Source organism: Haliotis rubra, unplaced genomic scaffold (assembly GCF_003918875.1).
Source record: "Haliotis rubra isolate DU_JTF1 unplaced genomic scaffold, ASM391887v1 Scf205, whole genome shotgun sequence".
Classification (NCBI taxonomy): Eukaryota; Metazoa; Mollusca; class Gastropoda; order Lepetellida; family Haliotidae; genus Haliotis; species Haliotis rubra.
In genome coordinates this window covers 74,378-93,353 of record NW_025766059.1, presented here as the reverse complement: position 1 = coordinate 93,353, position 18,976 = coordinate 74,378, and the positions used below count along the sequence as shown (strand labels likewise).

The window sequence follows — 18,976 nt, the reverse complement described above, 5'->3', positions numbered from 1 at the left end:
ATTTGACAAAAGAGCAAAAGGATCACGGGGATTCCCCGTTGTCGGCGCTGCGCATGGAAGTGAGAAAACCTGCTGGGAATTATTGAACACGTCACTGGTTATTTATTCTGTGGTTGTGAAAGACCTCTTGCTGTTGTTATGATCAAGTTTCCTTACATAATGCATGCCGTTGACGATATTTCTCTCAAGGGAAACTCTTAGGCCAAGACAGGCTGAGGGAGGAATTAATTCATTTGTGGATATTCAGGGGAGATCGACATGGTTTACCAAGGGATGTATAAAAATAATTCTGGCTTCCTCTGTCGGTTATTGAGCGACAAAAAAGAGATTTATTTAAAATGCACATTTTTGTTTACAGCTAAACGTTTCAAGGTCCATCTAACTTCACTATTAAAGTTTTAAAGTATCTTTTTTTAATTCCGTGTTAGTATTGAAAAGTATTCCTCACCGTAATGTGTGTATTTTACAAAGCCAGATTTTCAAGGACATACAACTCGAATCTTATTCAATCTTGGTAGTGTTCACCAAACCAGTCTATTTTATCAACAACTAAACGAGTAAGGGGGTAGTTTAGACAACAAGACTTTCACCGACTTGAGGTTATTTGCAGCAGAACAACCCAGGAAGAGGAACTCATCCTGAAATTAAATCGTCTGATTCGCTTCTGAGACAGCGGTGGGGTAGCCTAGTGGTTAAAGCGTTTGCTCGTCACGCCGAAGACCCGGGTTCGATTTCTCACATAGGTACAATGTGTGAAACCCATTTCTGGTGTCCCCGTCGTGTTATTGCTGGGATATTGCTAAAATCGACTAAAGTCACCCGCTAATGTCTACTTCTGCCACTGGATGACAGTTAATCTGTTTTGCTACAGAGAAGTCTTGTGACTTCGAACTGTCCTCATGTGTAACAGTGCAATAGCACTGAATACACATATGAGGCTGTGGACGTTTATACTGATATAATGTATACTGGATTTGAAAGATACATTAATTAAGCGTCGTATTTAGACAGACAGACAGTTATACTCACTATAAAGGCATGTGGCCAAAAAAACATTTATACAGATATTTACCCGGGCACTTTAATAGGGCTAATACATACATTTAACAATGTGTTTTGAAATCTGATATTTCTTTTTGAAACAATGCATAGCCGTGGATGTTCAATCCGTTCCACTAATAGCAGTACGTATAGTATTACAGTATACCCTAGTTATAATGCCACTGTTTGTATATGATTCGCACGGAAGCAAAACTGGGCATATCATGGTATCTTCCGGTATTTACAGAGACTTTAAAGTACACTCTTCAAAAAAAGGAAACGCATGCACAGGCGTTTTCAGCAGTTCATTTCGATATATTTTGACAGCAAACGTCATTAAGACATTTCCTATGTTTGAATCCCGTTAATCATGTCGTGATTGTTGTGTAATGCGCGCACACGCATCTCAAAATGTGTTAGTGAACGTTTGTCATTAAAAATGGAAAACTATACATGAAAAGTGCATGCAGAAAATGTTTTCCACTTAACGCACGTGCAATGTGTCGGATAGAGACGTCGACTATAAAGGCCAAACCAAATTCTTCATTTCATTACGAAATGTACCAAGACCAAAAATACCAAGATTGAATGCTACTGACCGGAATATCGCCATTGGACGTTTTGGAAGCGGTGTGTGTGTGTGTGTGCGTGTGCGTGCGTGCGTGCGTGCGCGTGTGTGTACGTGTGTGTACGTGTGTGAACGTGTCTACTCTGCGGTTGCAAGACACTTCATCGTCCACTACAGCACCATATCTCGATTATGACATCGATATACCTGCTTCAATTCGACCCAAGATCGTCCCAAAGTGGAAGACCAAGAGAGACCACTCATGCTCAGGAGCGATTCATCCGAGTGTTTCGCACATGAGGCATTGTCTGAAAGAAGTGGGAATTCGAGCATATCGACCAAAAGTTGGACCTGTTCTGACACGACTACACCGACAACGACAACGACGTGTCCAATGGCGCAACAGGGCACAGGCATGGGGGCCAGGGGAACGCGTTTGGTTCAGCGATGAATCCCGTCTCCTCCTGCAAATGGAGTCTTTGGTCTCTGATATTATACGTTCCGTTTAGATAACATGTAGAATATGAAGTTGTGTAGAAGGGGCAACTTATTTCATACATGTCATGATGTCCTTACGTCGGAGCTGTACATGTATTCATGGAAATGCAGAGGTGTGCACCCCCCCATCCCCCTTCTGAAGAGTGTGCACCCCCCTTTCTAAAAAAGCTGTATGTATCCGCCCCTGGGTTCTCAATGCCAGAGTTTAATCGTCTTAATCGTCATTTCTTGTGCCTGGAGGGAAAATAACGGATTCGTAGTTCGATTCGCACGGGTAGATTCGTCTCCGACAATACTTCATATAAACATTACGTTTAGGCCTCAGGCGTGGTATTATCAATGCACTGCGTAAAATAACGAAACCCATCTAGATGAGACGGAGACAGAGCGAACATCAGGGGTTAGATCAATAATTAACGGACAGCACGGTGATTTGTTCGAGCGTGTCTGCACGAATCTTGCTCTGGAACATAAAAAAGATACGTAGGAAGTATTTGTCAGTACTGACATTGAATAATATTTAATTATTAAGGTTTATATAAGAGAGGTTCTAACGTTCGCTGTTAAAAATAGATCTCAAGACGCAGTTTTTCAATACTCGACATCGGAGACCGGAGACAAATGGAGGTGCACTATAAAGACATGTACAGGAAAGTGCACAACTGTAGTAGAGTTTTTCAGAGATTCTAGTGAACATAATCATCCGCCACCAGACGAAACACGACTCGGTTTCATCAGCCCCTTCGTAAACGAGCGCGAGAAGAACCTACCATGCCGATGCCATCTCTCACCACAAAATTCACCTTATTCTATCAGACTACAAGGCTATCAGTTGGACTAGTCCATTATCGTAAAGGGTAGCAGCCTTTGCTTTTGTTTTCACTCAACCATATAATTTTGTGTATTGGACTGTCTGACAAATGGGGGACACCTGTTAAGGGAGTACAGTGTATTATACAAATTTTGATTCGAGGCATCAGCAAATGGGCAACACAGGATTATGTATTTATAAACATGGCATTACAAATTAAATGTACAATAAAACAATCCAAAAATGTTCAGTGAACACAGGCATGCTTGGAACAACATGAATAATAGTCATTACCTGTTTTACACATACACCCTGCTTTTGACTGAATTTGATATACTCCAGTAATTTGACAAATATAGTAAATGAGCCAGATGATTTAGGCCACATGATCGCCGCGCTAATTCTATACACATGGGCATTGAATAAACACCACCTGAATCCACGATCACTTTTAGAAGTGTAGTCCAAATTAACAGCTTATTATACCCTAGCATAGTGGACCTGGGCTGTACCTTGTAGTGGTGTAGAGGCTTGAGTGTTTCCAAGATCCCGAGGGCTGTACTGGCTGGGGTCCATACCCCTGGCAGGTTCAACCAAGTCAGGGAGGTCTTGGGGGAGAAACCAGACTAGAACAGTTCCAAATGTCCCAAATGCACTCACTTGGTTGGGTAGGGGACCAACGATCCTCTACTGTAAAAACAGATTGCTACAGAAACCATAACTAGAAAGCAAGATGCTGGGAGAAGGAGGAAAGTTACCCAGGCAACTGGGTTAATGACGGATGGCAGCCAAACCACCCAAGGAGCTGGCACCCAGAGCTTCATCCGAAAACAATCCATAGATTTGGCTGCTGGAATGTGAGGATCATGTACCAAACAGGAAAGCTGGCCCAAGTCACCAGAGAAATGGATAACTACAACATTGAGCTACTAGGTGAGAGCGAGACCAGATGGACAGGTAGCGGCACAAGACAGCTAGTTTCAGGACATCACATCCTGTACTCCGGAAGAACCGATGGTCAACACAGCCGAGGAGTTGCCATATTATCATCAAGAGCTGTACACCAGAGCCTGCTTGAATGGAAACCTGTTAGCGAAAGATTGATACAGGCTAGGTATGATTCATCATATGCCAAACTAACAACAATAGTCTGCTATGCCCCAACAGAAGATGCAGATGACTCAGACAAAGACGCCTTCTATGATAGCCTATAAAAAGAAGTGGACCAAACATCAACACATGATGTGGCAAGGAGCAAGGAGCAGGGACGATCAACAACAATGGGGAGAGGCATTTTGCATTTTGCCAAGAAAACAACCTAAGGATAGGAGGAAAGCTGTTTGCCCAGTCTAAGTAAACTTAGACTCAGTATTATTCGTTAAACTGCTATACTGGGTCTAACAAAACCTTGTGGAAGGTCGCGTCAGGTAACCTTTGAACGACATATGACCGTCCAATCAAACGCGAGACGGCCGAACGGATTTAACCAACCAGACAACAGCTACTATTTAGGGTTCGGCGGGACTTACAAAATGGATTTTCTCTTCCCCGTTCGCCAACACTGATCTCCCAACAAATGAAACTTACATAAAACACAGATATTTGCCCTGCAGTATAAACCCTTTGTGGTTTCTGGTGACATGGCTATCATTAGCTAACATTTCAGCAAGCTGACATGCTTGTTTACTGACGAAACGTTATTTTCAGCGACTGTTTACTCACTGCTGTGGCGTGCCTTACTAGAAACCGATCGTACGGAAAATAGCATTCGGAATCGTTCAGTACAAACTTTTTGGAGGTAAAAGTTAAAAATGTATGTGCGACTTACTTAGTTTACTTAGACTGCCTGTTTGTCCACAAAGACATCCACAAAACAACATGAAGCTCTCCTGATGGTCATACAGAAAACTAAATCGATCGATGGAGAGGCAACCTACAGGACGTCGTAGCAAGGCGTGGAGCAGACGTAGGAAGTGATTACACATTGGTACTGGCTAAAGTGAAACTGAAACTTAGGAGAGTGAGGAGATAAGGACAGAGACCATCACCTGTCAACATTTCAAAGCTCAAACATCCATCCGTCAAGAAATCCTTCCAGATTGAGGCGAGGAACAGATTCAGTGTGCTGATGGAACAGCAGAACATTGGCCTTCAGCAGTTCAATGAGGTGCTACTGGAAACAGTTAAATGGCTGTTTGGACACAAAAAGAAGAAAAGAGAAGAATGGATATCATATGACACCTGGAGGAAAATATAAATGCGGAAAGGGAAAAAGAGTATTAAAAGAACAACTGCTGACAAGCTATAAAGCTTTGGACAAAGAAGTGAAAAGGAAGCCGAGCAAGCAGCATCCAAACAAGAAATGAAACCCTCTACATACTGACCAAGACACTCTCAGTGAAATGCCAAACTGCAGCCGGACCGGTCAGAGACCAACAGGGAAACATCATGTCCAAAGAGGAAGAAGTCTTGCTGTGCTGGAAAGAACACTCCGAGAAAGTGCTGAACCGAGAAGATTCAGATATAGAAGCAAACATTGAACCTGCAGCCGACAGCCTGGACATCAGCACAGAACCACCCAACATTGAGGAGGCGAAAAGAGCAATAAGGGCTCTTAATATATATATGGGATAACACCAGGAATGGCTCTACCATATATATATATAAGGGCATATATGCTCGAGACAGAGGACTCAGTAACACCAGTGCTACTAACAGACATAATATCAAACATCTTGGAGTCTGAAGAAGCGCCAGAGACCTGGAAGTCAGGCGTATTAGTAAAACTGCCAAAGAAAGGGATTTGACCAACTGCGACAACTGGAGAGGGATAATGTTGCTATCTGTGACCAGCAAAGTACTGAGCCGGGTAATCCTCAACAGACATTCGAGAACCATGGACACACTCATGCGAGAAGAACAAGCTGGCTTCAGGAAAGGAAGATCATGCAAGGAACAATATTCACCCTCAGACATATCATAGAAAACAAAGTAACGAATGGAACGCAACCGTCTATGCCAACTTCATAGACTTTTCCAAGGCCTTCGACAGTATTAACACAGCCGCTCTCTGGAAAATCCTCGCCCACTACGGGATCCCAGACAAATTAATCTCTATCATGAAGATGCTGTACAATAACTTCAGCGCCAGAGTCATATGTGGAGTGAAACAAGGCTGTATCTTATCCCCACTCCTCTTCACCCTCTGCTTGGACTGGGTACTAAAGAGAGTCACCAAGAGCAAGCAAAGAGGAATCACCTGGACATTCACCAAGAGTCTAGAAGATCTTGACTTTGCTGACGACATTGCCCTGCTCGCCCAACGTTTCCAAGACATCCAAAGCAAAACACAAGACCTTGCCACAACAGGAGAAACGATTGGCTTGAAGATCAACACCAATAAGACCAAAATTCTCAAGATAAATGCCAAATCTACACTGCCAGTATCCCTTGGAAGTACAAACATCGACGAAGTTCAGGACTTCTCCTATCTTGGCAGCAAGATCACAGCCAATGGCAACTCAGAAGCAGATGTAAAGTCAAGAATAGGCAAAGCTAGCGGAGTGTTCAGTTCACTGAAGAACATCTGGAGGTCAAAATCAATGAGCACAATCACCAAACTGCGAATCTTCAACATTCTTCGAGTCCTATTGGAATCCTGGAAAATATCCCACAACATCTGCAACAAACTTGATGTATTCCAAACCAGATGTCTCAGAAGAATACTTCGCATCTTCTGGCCAAGCACCAACTCAAATGAAGAACTGTACATGTGCACGAACACCAGCCCACTGTCCCTCGAGATCCAGAATAGAAAATGGCGTTGGATCGGTCATGTCTGCAGGATGCACCCAGATTCCATACCAAGGGTTGCTATGCGATGGACACCAACAGGAAAAAGAAACAGAGGACGTCCAAAGGAGACATGGAGAAGATCTGTGGAGGCAGAGATGAAGGTCGCAGGGTGGACCTGGGGACAGGTGCATCAATGGGCCCGGGATAGACAGCATTGGAAAACTCTAGTTACGGCCTTATTTGCTAAGAGCACGAAGAGGATAAAGTAAGTAAGTAAGTAAGTAAGTAAGTAAGTAAGTAAGTAAGTAAGTAAGTAAGTAAGTAAGTATAGTGGACACGTGCTTCACACAATGTCTTAAAAGCTATGGGTGGCATGTTCACGTGATGTGACATCGCCAAGCACATTTTAACTGATATAAAGGACAACAGTAATAAAAAATTAACTTAATTGACATGGCAAGACGTAGACCTCAGAGAATGTACACGACGACAAGTTATTGGCATGCATGACGCATGGATGTCCTGTTGTACATCGATGCTAACTTCCACAATAACCACATGGTTATTGGTCGACTAGTGAGAAGCTCGTGGCCACCGATGAAGCAAAGGATCGTCCATGATCTGGAAGACCAGGAACACCAATGACCCTGATGCCAGAGTCCAAATTCGTCTGGCAAGACGCAATCCAATTACCCATGCCAAAGAACTGCGCCGGAGAGTGGGAGTCCGATTCTCCAGGAGTGTCATCAGAAGGAGTCTGTGGGATGTTGGTCTGAGGAACGTCGTCCGATCAGATATCCACAAGCAGGAACATCTGCCGTTGTTCTACGCTCTGAAAAAATGGTGTAGGGTGGTCTGATGAATGTCACTTACTTCTACACGTTACCGATGTACCGGTGGAGACGTCGTAATGAGGCAGCAGAACCCTCAGTGTTGGTGTGAGGTTGCGTTTCGTATGACTGCAAAACAGATCTTAGGACACTGGTTAATGTTATCGACAGGGCACCGCCCTTGATCGGTTGGTCAGGCTTTCTGACTTGGTTGACACATGGCATCGTAATCCAGTTGCGGAGATCGATGCGCATGATGTTGATTACTGGGTTGTCTGGTCCAGAGTGATCAAATGTAACATATGTTATATTTGGGATTACACGTTCTTAGTAACACTTATCAGAGGGGTACACAAAGTCCCCAGTCTAGACTACCAGTTGTCCGACTTCCGTTTTTGTGGAAGCCACGGTGGCTGAGCAGTCGAGGCGTTTGACTTTGTGTGCTGGCGATTAGGTGCCTGACTCTGAGGGTGTGGGTTCGAATCCCAGTTGGGACTCAACCCAACAAAAGTACTAGAATCTGTACTTTACTAAGAACGTGTAATCCCAAATATAACATATGGTCCAGACTCAATTATTTACAGACGGCCGCTACTTAATTGGAATATTGCTGAGTGTGGCGTTAAACAACAAGCAAACAAAACGTTTTGATTCCTAAGTTAACTGGGAATCAGTCCATAAATAACATGTTAACCCAACAAACAACGCAGAGATGAGATGTAATTATCAATTGTATTCTAAAATGAAATAAGTTTACAAATAAAGACAAATCACTACAAAGCTATGATAGTGGATGTACAAAATCAAAAGCGTTATAATACAAGGACAGTGATTATAGCAATACAGAAAATGATGACCCCTGTCCCGATTGTGGACTCGTGACGTCATTGTGATTGACTTTTCAATTGAAATCCTCCCGACTTGTTATGGTCTCATGATCCCTCCATTAAAGTTTATATGTACCTTTGACATTGTTATCGTATTTATCAACTTATAATATTTTGACAATGCACAGTTTCTTTATGTGGCTAGTAATACGTCGTGCACTATCGCAACCTGCAGCTGTACCTGTTGCTGGGTATGAAGCTGACCAAAATACACCGAGTGCTCAAATTTGATCGAAAACCCGAATTGAACACCGAATTGAGAAAACGACCCACAAGCGACTTCGAGAAAAACCTTTACAAACTCATGAACAATTCGGTATTCGGCAAAACCATGGAAAACTTGAGGAAACGCGTCTGAAAACTGATCGCCAGCCCGGCATTCAACCGAAGCAAGCTATTCGATAACGACTTGGCAGCGCTCCACGTGAACAAAAGCCACATCAAGCTCAACCGACCCGTCTACGTATGGATGAGTATCCTCGACCAGTTCAAACATCTCATGTACGATTTCTACTACAACCAACTCATGAAGCAATACGGCGATCGATGCGAGCTGCTGTACACGGACACCGATTCCTTGTTGTTGAATATACGCACCGAGGACGTGTACGAGGACATAGCGAAACACAGCCACTTGTACGACACCAGCGATTACCCCCAAGACCCAGCCCTACACAGCACGACAAAGAAAAAGGTCCTCGTCAAGATGAAGGATGAATGCGTGGGCACACCCAACGCCGAATACGTCGGATTGAGACCCAAGATGTATTCCAACCTGAAAGCCGAAAATGGTGAGATCCGAAAGGCGAAAGGGGTAAAAAATACGTGGTGAAACAACACATCAAACACGCTCTCTTCAAACAAGTTCTGTTCAAGAATAAAACAGTCAAACACCGAATGAATGTGTTGAGAAGCGACAAACGCAACATCTATGGAATCACCCTGAACAAAACCTCCTTGTCGCCCATGGATACCACACGGTGGATCGCAGTCGACGACGTCACGACTTACGCGTGCGGACACACCCGCATAAACCATTGACTAGACCTCGACGCGTTGGGAGTTTCTAAGACCCCCCTATAAAGGAAACTCGACTCGGCATGTCAAGGTCTAGTCAGTAGTTGATTTGTAGTTGCTGAAAAAATGGGTAACCCTAGCGAAAATGAGATGAGGGTCTAGGCTGGCGAGCTCGGCTGTACATCGAATGGTGTCTCTGCTCGAAAATCACTATTTTATACTAGGCGCTGGGAGCGGAATCACGTAGAAATAAGCCTATAAGGTACCCTGTAATAGAACCCCCATTATATAACTTCTAGTACACATACATACAAAATACATATAGTCAGTCAGTTATAGCATTTCTAAGTAAATGGAAGGATGACCAGAAAGAATGAAAACATGCATAGTTACAATCAGGAAACGCAATCAATTTTAAAATTTCATTATATTTTACTATTTCTTTTGGAAACCATATAAATTTGGGTTTCACTGCTTTTGTATTACATTTTTTCATAACATATAATGAATTATTATTATGTTTACCTTTAAATCCAAGTAATATATGTACTTTACTTGAATTTTACTTTCTATGTATTCTTCAATCAGTTCAGTACAGTTTGCCCAAATATCTATGGCATGTTGAAAATTACAAAGCACATGTGCAATAGTTTCAGCTTGATCATTACACAATGAACATGCTGTGACTTCACATAGCCAACGTCTTCGAATCATGGTTCGACTGGGTTCCGTATGGTTAGGTTTTTCAGCACCATATGGGTTTAACAACGGGAAATATGTCGGGAGACCGGCATGGATTCAGCTTTAGCTGGTGTACAACAAAGCGGTGTTAAACTCAGCTTGCGCACTTTGTCGCTGTGTGACGTTTACGCTGTAGTATGTCATACCAGAATGTCCCTATTTCGTGCAATGTCCTTTCTTGAAGTCTTCTACCATGAACTATTGGACCATCGTTATAACGTCAACTTTAAATATCGTCAAACCCCATTAAACCGGACCATCTCACTTAAAGGCATAATGTCACACATTTTCGAAAATATTTTGGCCTATATTATATATGTAAACAATTTGCTCTGTGCATATGCACACGCGAGGTTGATGCCAATAACAGATATATTATGCCTAGGATACGACTTGCCTGAAATCGATAATTGAAACTTCGGCTGAAGACAATGCTTCCAAATTCAGAGAACACATATTGAAATCTAAATGGAATGTAAATATAATTGCTCTGTGCATCGAAAAATGCATTTCTATTTTGGTGGTGTGAAATAGTGCCTTAAATCGTCCAGACATCTTATTTACGATATTGGGATCACTCAGTAGTACATATACCAGCATACTAGTAATCGACGGAACTGAAACTTGATATCGTTCACGCTTTTGTCCGCGTTCAGAAATACAATTGTTAAGGGCAATCAACTTGGGAACTCTATACAAAATATTTCAAGTGGAACATGCCGTGACTCCGGGGACTAAAAATGGCAGAACTGATGGACTTCATTGTTACGGTTGCAATGGTAGTTGAACTTTCTGAAAAGTCTTCATTAGAAATTGAAGCAAAATGTCAAAGTCGCGTCAAAGCATTATCTAAATGATTCAAAACTATGGAAAGAGCTTACTGAACAGGTGCCCAGTTCCTATATCAGTTGACGTTTTTCAAAGGCGAACATCTTTTTTTATCTCCGTGGCGCTAGGGAATTCCAGGATAGAAATGGTGCCCAGCAACATATGCCTGTTGTACGTTGTTGTTTTTGTTTGTTGTTAAACGCCCAATTCAGCGATATTCCAGCTATATGGCGGCGGTCTGTAAATAAACGAGTCTGGACCAAACAACCCAGTGATGAACAACATGAGCATCGATCTACGCAATTAGGATACGATTATATGTATCAACCAGGTCGGCGAACCGCTTAAGAGCGACGTTAAGCAGCAAACATGGTCGGTATTGAATGAATAGTGCTTCACCGAGTCAAGAGCGTCCACTTCTCCGTGTAAGACAGTAGTTTTCAACAGATTTTGACATATACCTTTGCCTCGTGGAAATGCCGATATTAAGATTTCGAGATTCAACAGCCACTAGATGGAAGGGGTGAAAGAATAGAGTCTTCTTCTGTGTGACACATGGCGCTTCTATGTAGTGGCTTAATGTATTAAGGTCCAAACATGACGGCTAAAGATCAGTTCAGTTTGGGTACATTGACACACGACAAAGGTGACAGTCTCTTCTAACCCGTCGGTTCCAGTGACAGGTCAATATCTCATGAAGTTGTTTGTTCTCCGAGGATTTTCATGCATCAACCACACAAGTCGTTCTGGGAATATACAACCTTTATTTAGACAATCTTCGTACGGCCATCATGCGTAGAGAAAGTCTAAACTCAACACATGTCTCTTTCATAGCGACTTACATAGTCATCCTCAACCACTGGCTGAGCTTCCATGGACAGCCGCGTATCCACAGCATTCCTGAGCATCCGTGGTTGGCCATTCTAATAGTTCTTATGATAAATTAATCTAAAGTCTTGGTCTCTTAAATAGTCAGAGTTCGTTTTAAAGATATATGCATACTCCAAGGCCAAATGTAGAGATGGCATCACAATCAGGTAATATGATACACCTGGCCTTATACTTCATATCTTGGCCCCAGTGCCAGTCACCGTCCATTAGACCATGCGGTTAATTCTCAAGCAGTTGGTATATGGACATGTGGACACTGTATCAACAGTGGGGGAGACCTTGTTTGTTTTTAGTAACCTGATACATTTTGTGGCTAGTTCCATATCAAAAAGACTTTCTGGAGGGTGGGAGGTGTCATTCTAATTACTAGATAACACTCTGCTGCTGAGAGATCATAAAAGAAAGGACGTTTCAAACATTTGGCCTAGGACGATGCACATACATCCCTTTTCCTTGCTTGGTGTAATTGCTGATTGCTGACTGGCCAATGTAGGACTTTTGGGCAGGTTGTGTTTTTCCAGTCATTTCAGTTTGCGCCAGCTGTATACAGGCCACATCAAAAATATTCTTGTTTCCCATCACTTATAATATAAATATATGGGTCGGGCTGGCAGATTTTATTATTACATTTTATTTTTATTTTATGTACAAAACCCCATGATTTCTGTGGAAATTTACACCTATTCTCCGATAAAAAATCAAAACTTAAGTGTGAAAAATTCGTGCACATTATGAGAGTAAAAGTTGCATTGTCTCTAATGTAAAACATAGATTAAAATTTTAGGGTCGGGTCGAATTTTTGGGTCGGGAGGTAATGAGAAACAAGAATATTTTTATACATGACCTTATCAGGTTGTTTGTGTGCATTACCCCGCCTGTAGATTGAGTTTGTACGGGTATGTGCCTCCACTGGGACACTATCAGGGCTACACTAACACTGGGAGCCTACATCATTTACTGGTTTCTTCCACAGGAAAACAGTTGTAAAAGTCTCTCATAGTGATCATCAGTTGTTTTATCAAAACAAATTGGGGGATGCAGGTAGGGAGGTGTCTTACTCCTTATCCCTTTGTTAGAAATTGTAAGAAACAGACAGCAAACTCATTGAATGAGTGAGTGAGTTCAATTGTACGCCGCTTTTAGCAATATCCCAGCAATAACACGACGAGGACACCAGAAATGGGTTTCACACATTGTACCTATGTGGGGAATCGATCCCGGGTCTTCGGATTGAGGAGCGGGCGCATAACCACTAGGCTACCCAATCGAACTTCTGGTGATATTAAAGCTTACGAAAGCCAATTAGTCAGGGAGCTTAGAAGATGGCGATTTTGATTACTTGACCTGAGCCGAGTCCGCGTTTACGGTTTGTTGAGAAAAAGAGAAACAAAATCTGAACGGGGTGAAATTTAGCTAGGAATTTGTATGTGGATGAGACATAAACCTCTGAACGGAGCCCGGTAGATATAAATGAAGTATATGCAGCTCTCGTCGTCCATGCAGGAGAGAGCACAGTCCTCCACATCATGAACGAGTGCAGAAGAGAGTAGCTGTCCACTGATCCCACGCCTTTCAAAGACCAATTCAGGATAGCCAGCTGAAAACATACAATACATAAAGTTAATTCGGTTATTATTTTACGTTAAAAATTATATGTCATCATGATGAGTCATTTAATTGAATTAATTCACTGAAGTACATTTAGACCAAACCCGAAACGAGTAAGTGCAAAATAGGCAGAGATTGGACGATAGTTTTGCACGTGGGGCTGGTTTGAGGCCCTTAGACATGACTATAAACATGAGTGTCTATTGCAGGACAATCAAACTATTGTTCAAGGGTGAACTGTAGTTAGTTGGACAATATTAGTCTGACGTGTACCTATGGTTCCATATAGCCTGGTAACATCTGGAGAGTTATTCGAAAAACACATATCCCTGTCACCACCTGACAGAGAATAATCCAAAAAGTCCACATTAGACAGGTGGAGTTTATATAGTCCACACGAGGCAGGTTGGGGTCATATAGTTCACATAAGTCAGGCGGAGGTTTATATAGTTCCCATCAGACAGATGGAGGTTATATGGTCCAAATCTCATATCACTCAATTTGCAGGAAAGGCAGCGCTCAGCCAAGAAGGTTTGCTCGAGAATGTAGATCTGTAGTGTAATGGAACGTGGCTTACCTCGCAAAATACATCAAATTACTTGAGCTCTTTGGAAAAAAAATCAAAACTTGCCGACGGCCAGTTGGTCTGCATTCTACATCAGCGATATTGTTCAAAGTATCTTTCATCCAAACACACTCACCACAGTGAGATCAATAGGACTAGACAGGAAACTTTGCCGGCTATCTTTTTCCAACATTGAAACATATCACATAGCACTCACACAAACAAGAACACATGCATCATTGTATCGTCAGGAAAGCCATACCTCGAATTGGTTCAAGTTCGGTGGAATTCCGTTTTGAGTACCTCACGATAAATGGCCAAGCTCTGGGCAAGTTCAATGTTTCTGTGTGGAATCAAACATATGAGAGTTAAAGCCACTCTGTTTACAACCCAACCTTTCATTTTGAAATGATAACTCTGTGAGAGTCTGACGACCTCTTCATAGGAGATTACCAGAGATTAACCTGATTAGCCCATGATGGTTTCTCAGCCACCAGCACGGTGGAGAGAAGCTTTCAAAGAAGCAATTCTGCTGTGACCTTGTAATGGATGTGCCATAAGTCTCCCCATTCGAGGCACTATGGCTTCTTGTTCTAAAGGGTAGTACAGTCAAAGTTATATCTATGTCCTGCATCAGCCTTTCATTTACTTGGGGGCGGTGGGGTAGCCTAATGGTTAAAGCGTTGGCTCGTCACGCCGAAGACCCGGGTTCGAATCCCCACATGGGCACAATGCGTGATGCCCATTTCTGGTGTCCCCCGCCGTGATGTTGCTGGAATATTGCTAAAAGCGGCGTAAAACCAAACTCAGTCAGTCAGTCAGTTTTATTTACTTAAAATCTAGACGATTCAGAAAGTGAAAACAAAAGGTTGAACAAAATCATTTATGTGATTAGCAAAAATTAAGATGGTAAGATTGAATTTCGTTCAGTATGTTCAATGTCACATATTCACCACAACACTAGTCCACCGTGCACACGCTACCCACCTTCACCGAGACACAGGAAAGTGATGTTGAGGTGGCAGGTGGCCATGCGGTACATGAAAGATCCTCCGTTGAGGTTCATTACGACACAGTCCGTCTCTTGTGATCCAACTGGTTGTCCATCCTGCCACGGTAGAGATCCTGGTGAGTGTACAATCTCCCCGTCTCCCCACTGGAACTTGCTCAAACTAGCGTTATAGTGAAGCCCATTCCAGATGTCATTGTTCCTGCAATATATTATAGTGTTGTAGCGTATCTGCCATTTATGTTTTTTATTCGTAAACTCAAACGAGCATAAATTATTTACCGTCAACTCACAACCGCACGCTGTAATTTGGTGAGTCCACAACAACTTGTCGGGACTATTTAAGTCAAAATGAAATTGTAGCTATGGTAAGGTGGATACGGTTTCGTCTTGAAAAAAGTGTCTCCCGACATGTTTGCAAGGGTGTTTGCAAGGATTAGAAGGAGCGTGCAATATAAAAGTGCTTAGATGTATCAAATAATACTGATTAATATTTATGTATCCAGTTGAATGAATTGGTCTCAAAAATTCTGGACTGGTTATTGTACTAAGTTCGCAATAGGGCGGAACCTAGTCGGCAGGAAACGAGACTGTTGTGTAATCAATGTTTTGACTTGAGCAGAACATGGATCACCAGTGAACGATGACAATGCAAAGGGACGCAACAGTGCGAATTGTGGTGTTTTAGACGACTAGGCACTCCTTAAAGAAATCAATGTTCTTACCTATATTTCATATAAGCAGACACTAGACCTTGCGTTTCATTCGTTTTCACGTCTACCAACTGAAGACCGTTTTCCGAGCAAGCAGTTAATGCCTTCATGTAAGTCATTTTCAAGGGTACGTAGAAATATTCCCCTGAAACTAAGAAGAAATACAGAATATGAAATATTGATTGAAATATTGATTGAAAAAGCAAAGTAACGCCATTACAATATCAAACCTATAGTCAGCTACTTAGCCAGTTTTTTTCAACTTGGGTGTTTTACAAATGTTTTGAGCTGAAAACCTCGCAAAATTTCCATGAACCAAAGGCTGGCTGGGACGAATTCCAGAAGGGATGCCTCTCGTGTGTATGTATGTATGATGTTCCTTAAAAACTTTACAAGCTGCTCTGAACAAAATTGTGTTGTTCGACTCTTCCTTTTAGAAACAAATATCGCACGTGTCAGTTCTGACCAAGGCCTGGTTTCTACAAACTGTCCTAATTCTGTGTTTTGATCGTCTTCACGCTGAGAACTATTTTGTAAACGGGGATTTCTTGACGGTTCCATGTATGTACGTCGACCTTGACATTCAGTCAGCCAACTGACGGATTATGACCCATCACCATACACGCTAACATCTGGTATTATATATATGTACATATACTTGTATTTTTAAAGAACATAGTTCAACGTTTGAAGAATTTGAAGAAAGTTGACATGGTTGAATTTATTATTCGTGAAATAATGAAATGTTGATGGAATCTGACTGCAATAATTATACCCACCCGTTTAATAACAACATACTGTTATTAATCAGTGTTTAATGACATCAGGTAGGAAGGGGACTATTTCTTTACATTTGATGGACATCCGAATTGAAACGATTGAGGCACCTCGCAACTACACAACTGTATCTGCATTGCTACTCTGTACGTTATTACAAGGTTGCAGTATGAAGGAACAGTCCCTGTCGAATTATCAGGGTACCGTTGTACAATGCGATCTTACTGCTAATGTGACCGTACCTCCCATACTTTAACGTAGACTTAAGATAGTCTTAGCGGTAAGGTTGTTTCGTACAACGCCTAGCTCTGAACGTTGTATTCATATATCACACATAAACCAACCACGTTCCTTCAACGTTGAATCTGGATAGTGCCCAAACTTTTAAGTGACTAAAAATACATTACTACGTTCTAGAGAAACGAAATTCAAGCATACGAGATCATTGATCTTACCTGAGATTTGATTCGTTCACGTCAGTTCGATATTATAATAGGTTTCCCTCCTGAGAGGCAAATAGAATTCTGAACATATATGCATTATATTTCAATTATTCCGCCACGAAGAAAACGAAATCCCGAAGGAGTTCTGTGTGAGTGAGGTTTTATAGCAATATTCCAGCAATATCACGGTGGGGGACACCAGAAATGGGCTGCACACATTATACCCATGTGGTGACTGAACCCGGTCTTTGGCGTGAAGAACGAACGCTTTTACCACTAGGCTACCCCACAGCCCCCGAAGAAGCAGGAGAATAAATCTCGCACACCCCGCTACGAAGAGAAAAGCCGCACGTTGTTTATGAGTCAACGATGCCACGTGACACGGCACACGTTAATCTCAACTCAAACAGTTTAAATAGTTTCTTTGTTTTATTCCTTTAATAATGGCAGACGAGAAACTGTTGGCAAGGTAAACTAACAACTTGCACTGTCGAAGGCTGATGTCGCACGAATGAGAAAATCTTCCTTTTCGAAACGGGCATGTGACAGTCCGAGTCTCCATACATTACACATTTCCTAGACAGGGCTTTACGTGACGCAGAAATGCGCGTCCATCTCGTACAAATGTATAGATTGGACTTAGAAATAAAATCCATATTAAATACTGATGCTCAATAACACTCATCATACCAAATTGTGTAAAGTCATACAACGATCCTCTAAAACAAGGATTTGATCAATGTTACGGCCTAGCAAATTATAAGAAAGGTACGATACTTTATAGATAATAATTTTTTATTATATTATCAGGCGACTTTTCGGTATCAATTCTTATACTGTTATATCCTGCTTCACAACAGTACAAGAATATATACCGAAACGTCGCATCACAATATAATAAAGAAGTTGTTATCCATAAAGTACCGTACCTTTCTTATTGTTCACCAACTCCTAAAATGCCAATCAAACAGATCATACCAAACTACACAATTTCTTTACTTCACAGAACGCACATATTTCCTGGGCCCTTGAATTTAGTAATTGAGGGCCGTCTGAACCCATAGTTTTTCATGTCACTTGGTAAATCTCTGTCTCAATGTTTCCTACACATTTCGTACTGACCAAGACCATAAAATAACTGATTCAAAGAATATTCCCCACCTACCTGTAAGCGAGAGCACATACAACACAAGTGCCTTCAGCGGCAGCATGATTGCCACACAATCACCTCCTTTCGGCACAAACACCAGAATCAGCGTACCATGTCTGTGACAAGATATCACCAATATGATCTCTTTAGAAAGCTAATCCGCTGAAAGCTCTCTTTCTTTGGTGATTGTCTCGACCAAATGCGTTCACGATTATCGAAAGGCTGCTCGTCCATGGGTATTGTCCCCAAGGGCATCGCTACGGCTGAACAGTTGCTTGAAGACCGCGTTCTGGAGCACGACAAAAATAAAGCTGTGCTCACATTGTTACCGGTAAAGATGAAGAAATACGTAGTGACAATTTTCGCCCGTATGCATAATGCATATATTCAAATTGTCATCGAGTAAACATTCAGGCAGCAAAATGGAATTAAATATAAATAACGACGTCCAAAAGTACAACACACCTATCTCCATTAGGATGAGGTGAAAGTACGTTTCTAGGCAGACAAACATAAATCATTAAATAATGAATCATTTATGTGAAAAATGTTTACCTCCGAATCGCCAAGGAACGGGTATGTCAGTACGATATCAAGACACAGGAATTACTCTCCTTACCAACGATTTCAGTTCATTGAAAAAGTTTAAATGTAATTCCAGTTTTACCTTTAGCCTTACCATTTTATCTTAAATTACGCCAATACCATAGTGGTGGCGCGTACACTCGTGTCGCCGAAGCCCCGGTTTGGATTCCCAACAGGGGTATAGTGTGTGAATCCCATATTGATGGTAGATTGCTATGA

At 41.9% G+C, this 18,976-nt stretch overlaps 2 protein-coding genes and 1 long non-coding RNA gene across 3 annotated transcripts; 1 reads left to right on the top strand and 2 right to left on the bottom strand.

The window, feature by feature from the left end:
- Positions 1-3,784: 3,784 nt before the first annotated feature.
- LOC124276038 lies at positions 3,785-7,572 on the top strand. Its single transcript, XM_046711680.1, has 4 exons — positions 3,785-3,851; positions 5,335-5,519; positions 5,891-6,978; positions 7,371-7,572. Exons 1-4 carry the CDS (start codon positions 3,785-3,787, stop codon positions 7,570-7,572), a joined length of 1,542 nt encoding a protein of 513 aa, XP_046567636.1.
- Positions 7,573-13,240: 5,668 nt separating this feature from the next.
- LOC124276024 lies at positions 13,241-15,150 on the bottom strand. The gene is made up of 3 exons (XM_046711667.1): positions 15,068-15,150; positions 14,343-14,423; positions 13,241-13,504 (listed from the first exon to the last, which is right to left on the bottom strand). Exons 1-3 carry the CDS (start codon positions 15,144-15,146, stop codon positions 13,317-13,319), a joined length of 348 nt encoding a protein of 115 aa, XP_046567623.1. The 5' UTR covers positions 15,147-15,150; the 3' UTR covers positions 13,241-13,316.
- Positions 15,151-15,178: 28 nt separating this feature from the next.
- On the bottom strand, positions 15,179-18,386 carry LOC124276025. Its single transcript, XR_006898391.1, has 3 exons — positions 18,188-18,386; positions 15,815-15,953; positions 15,179-15,291 (listed from the first exon to the last, which is right to left on the bottom strand). It is a non-coding gene; the product is annotated as an uncharacterized LOC124276025 (long non-coding RNA).
- Between the last annotated feature and the right edge of the window lie 590 nt (positions 18,387-18,976).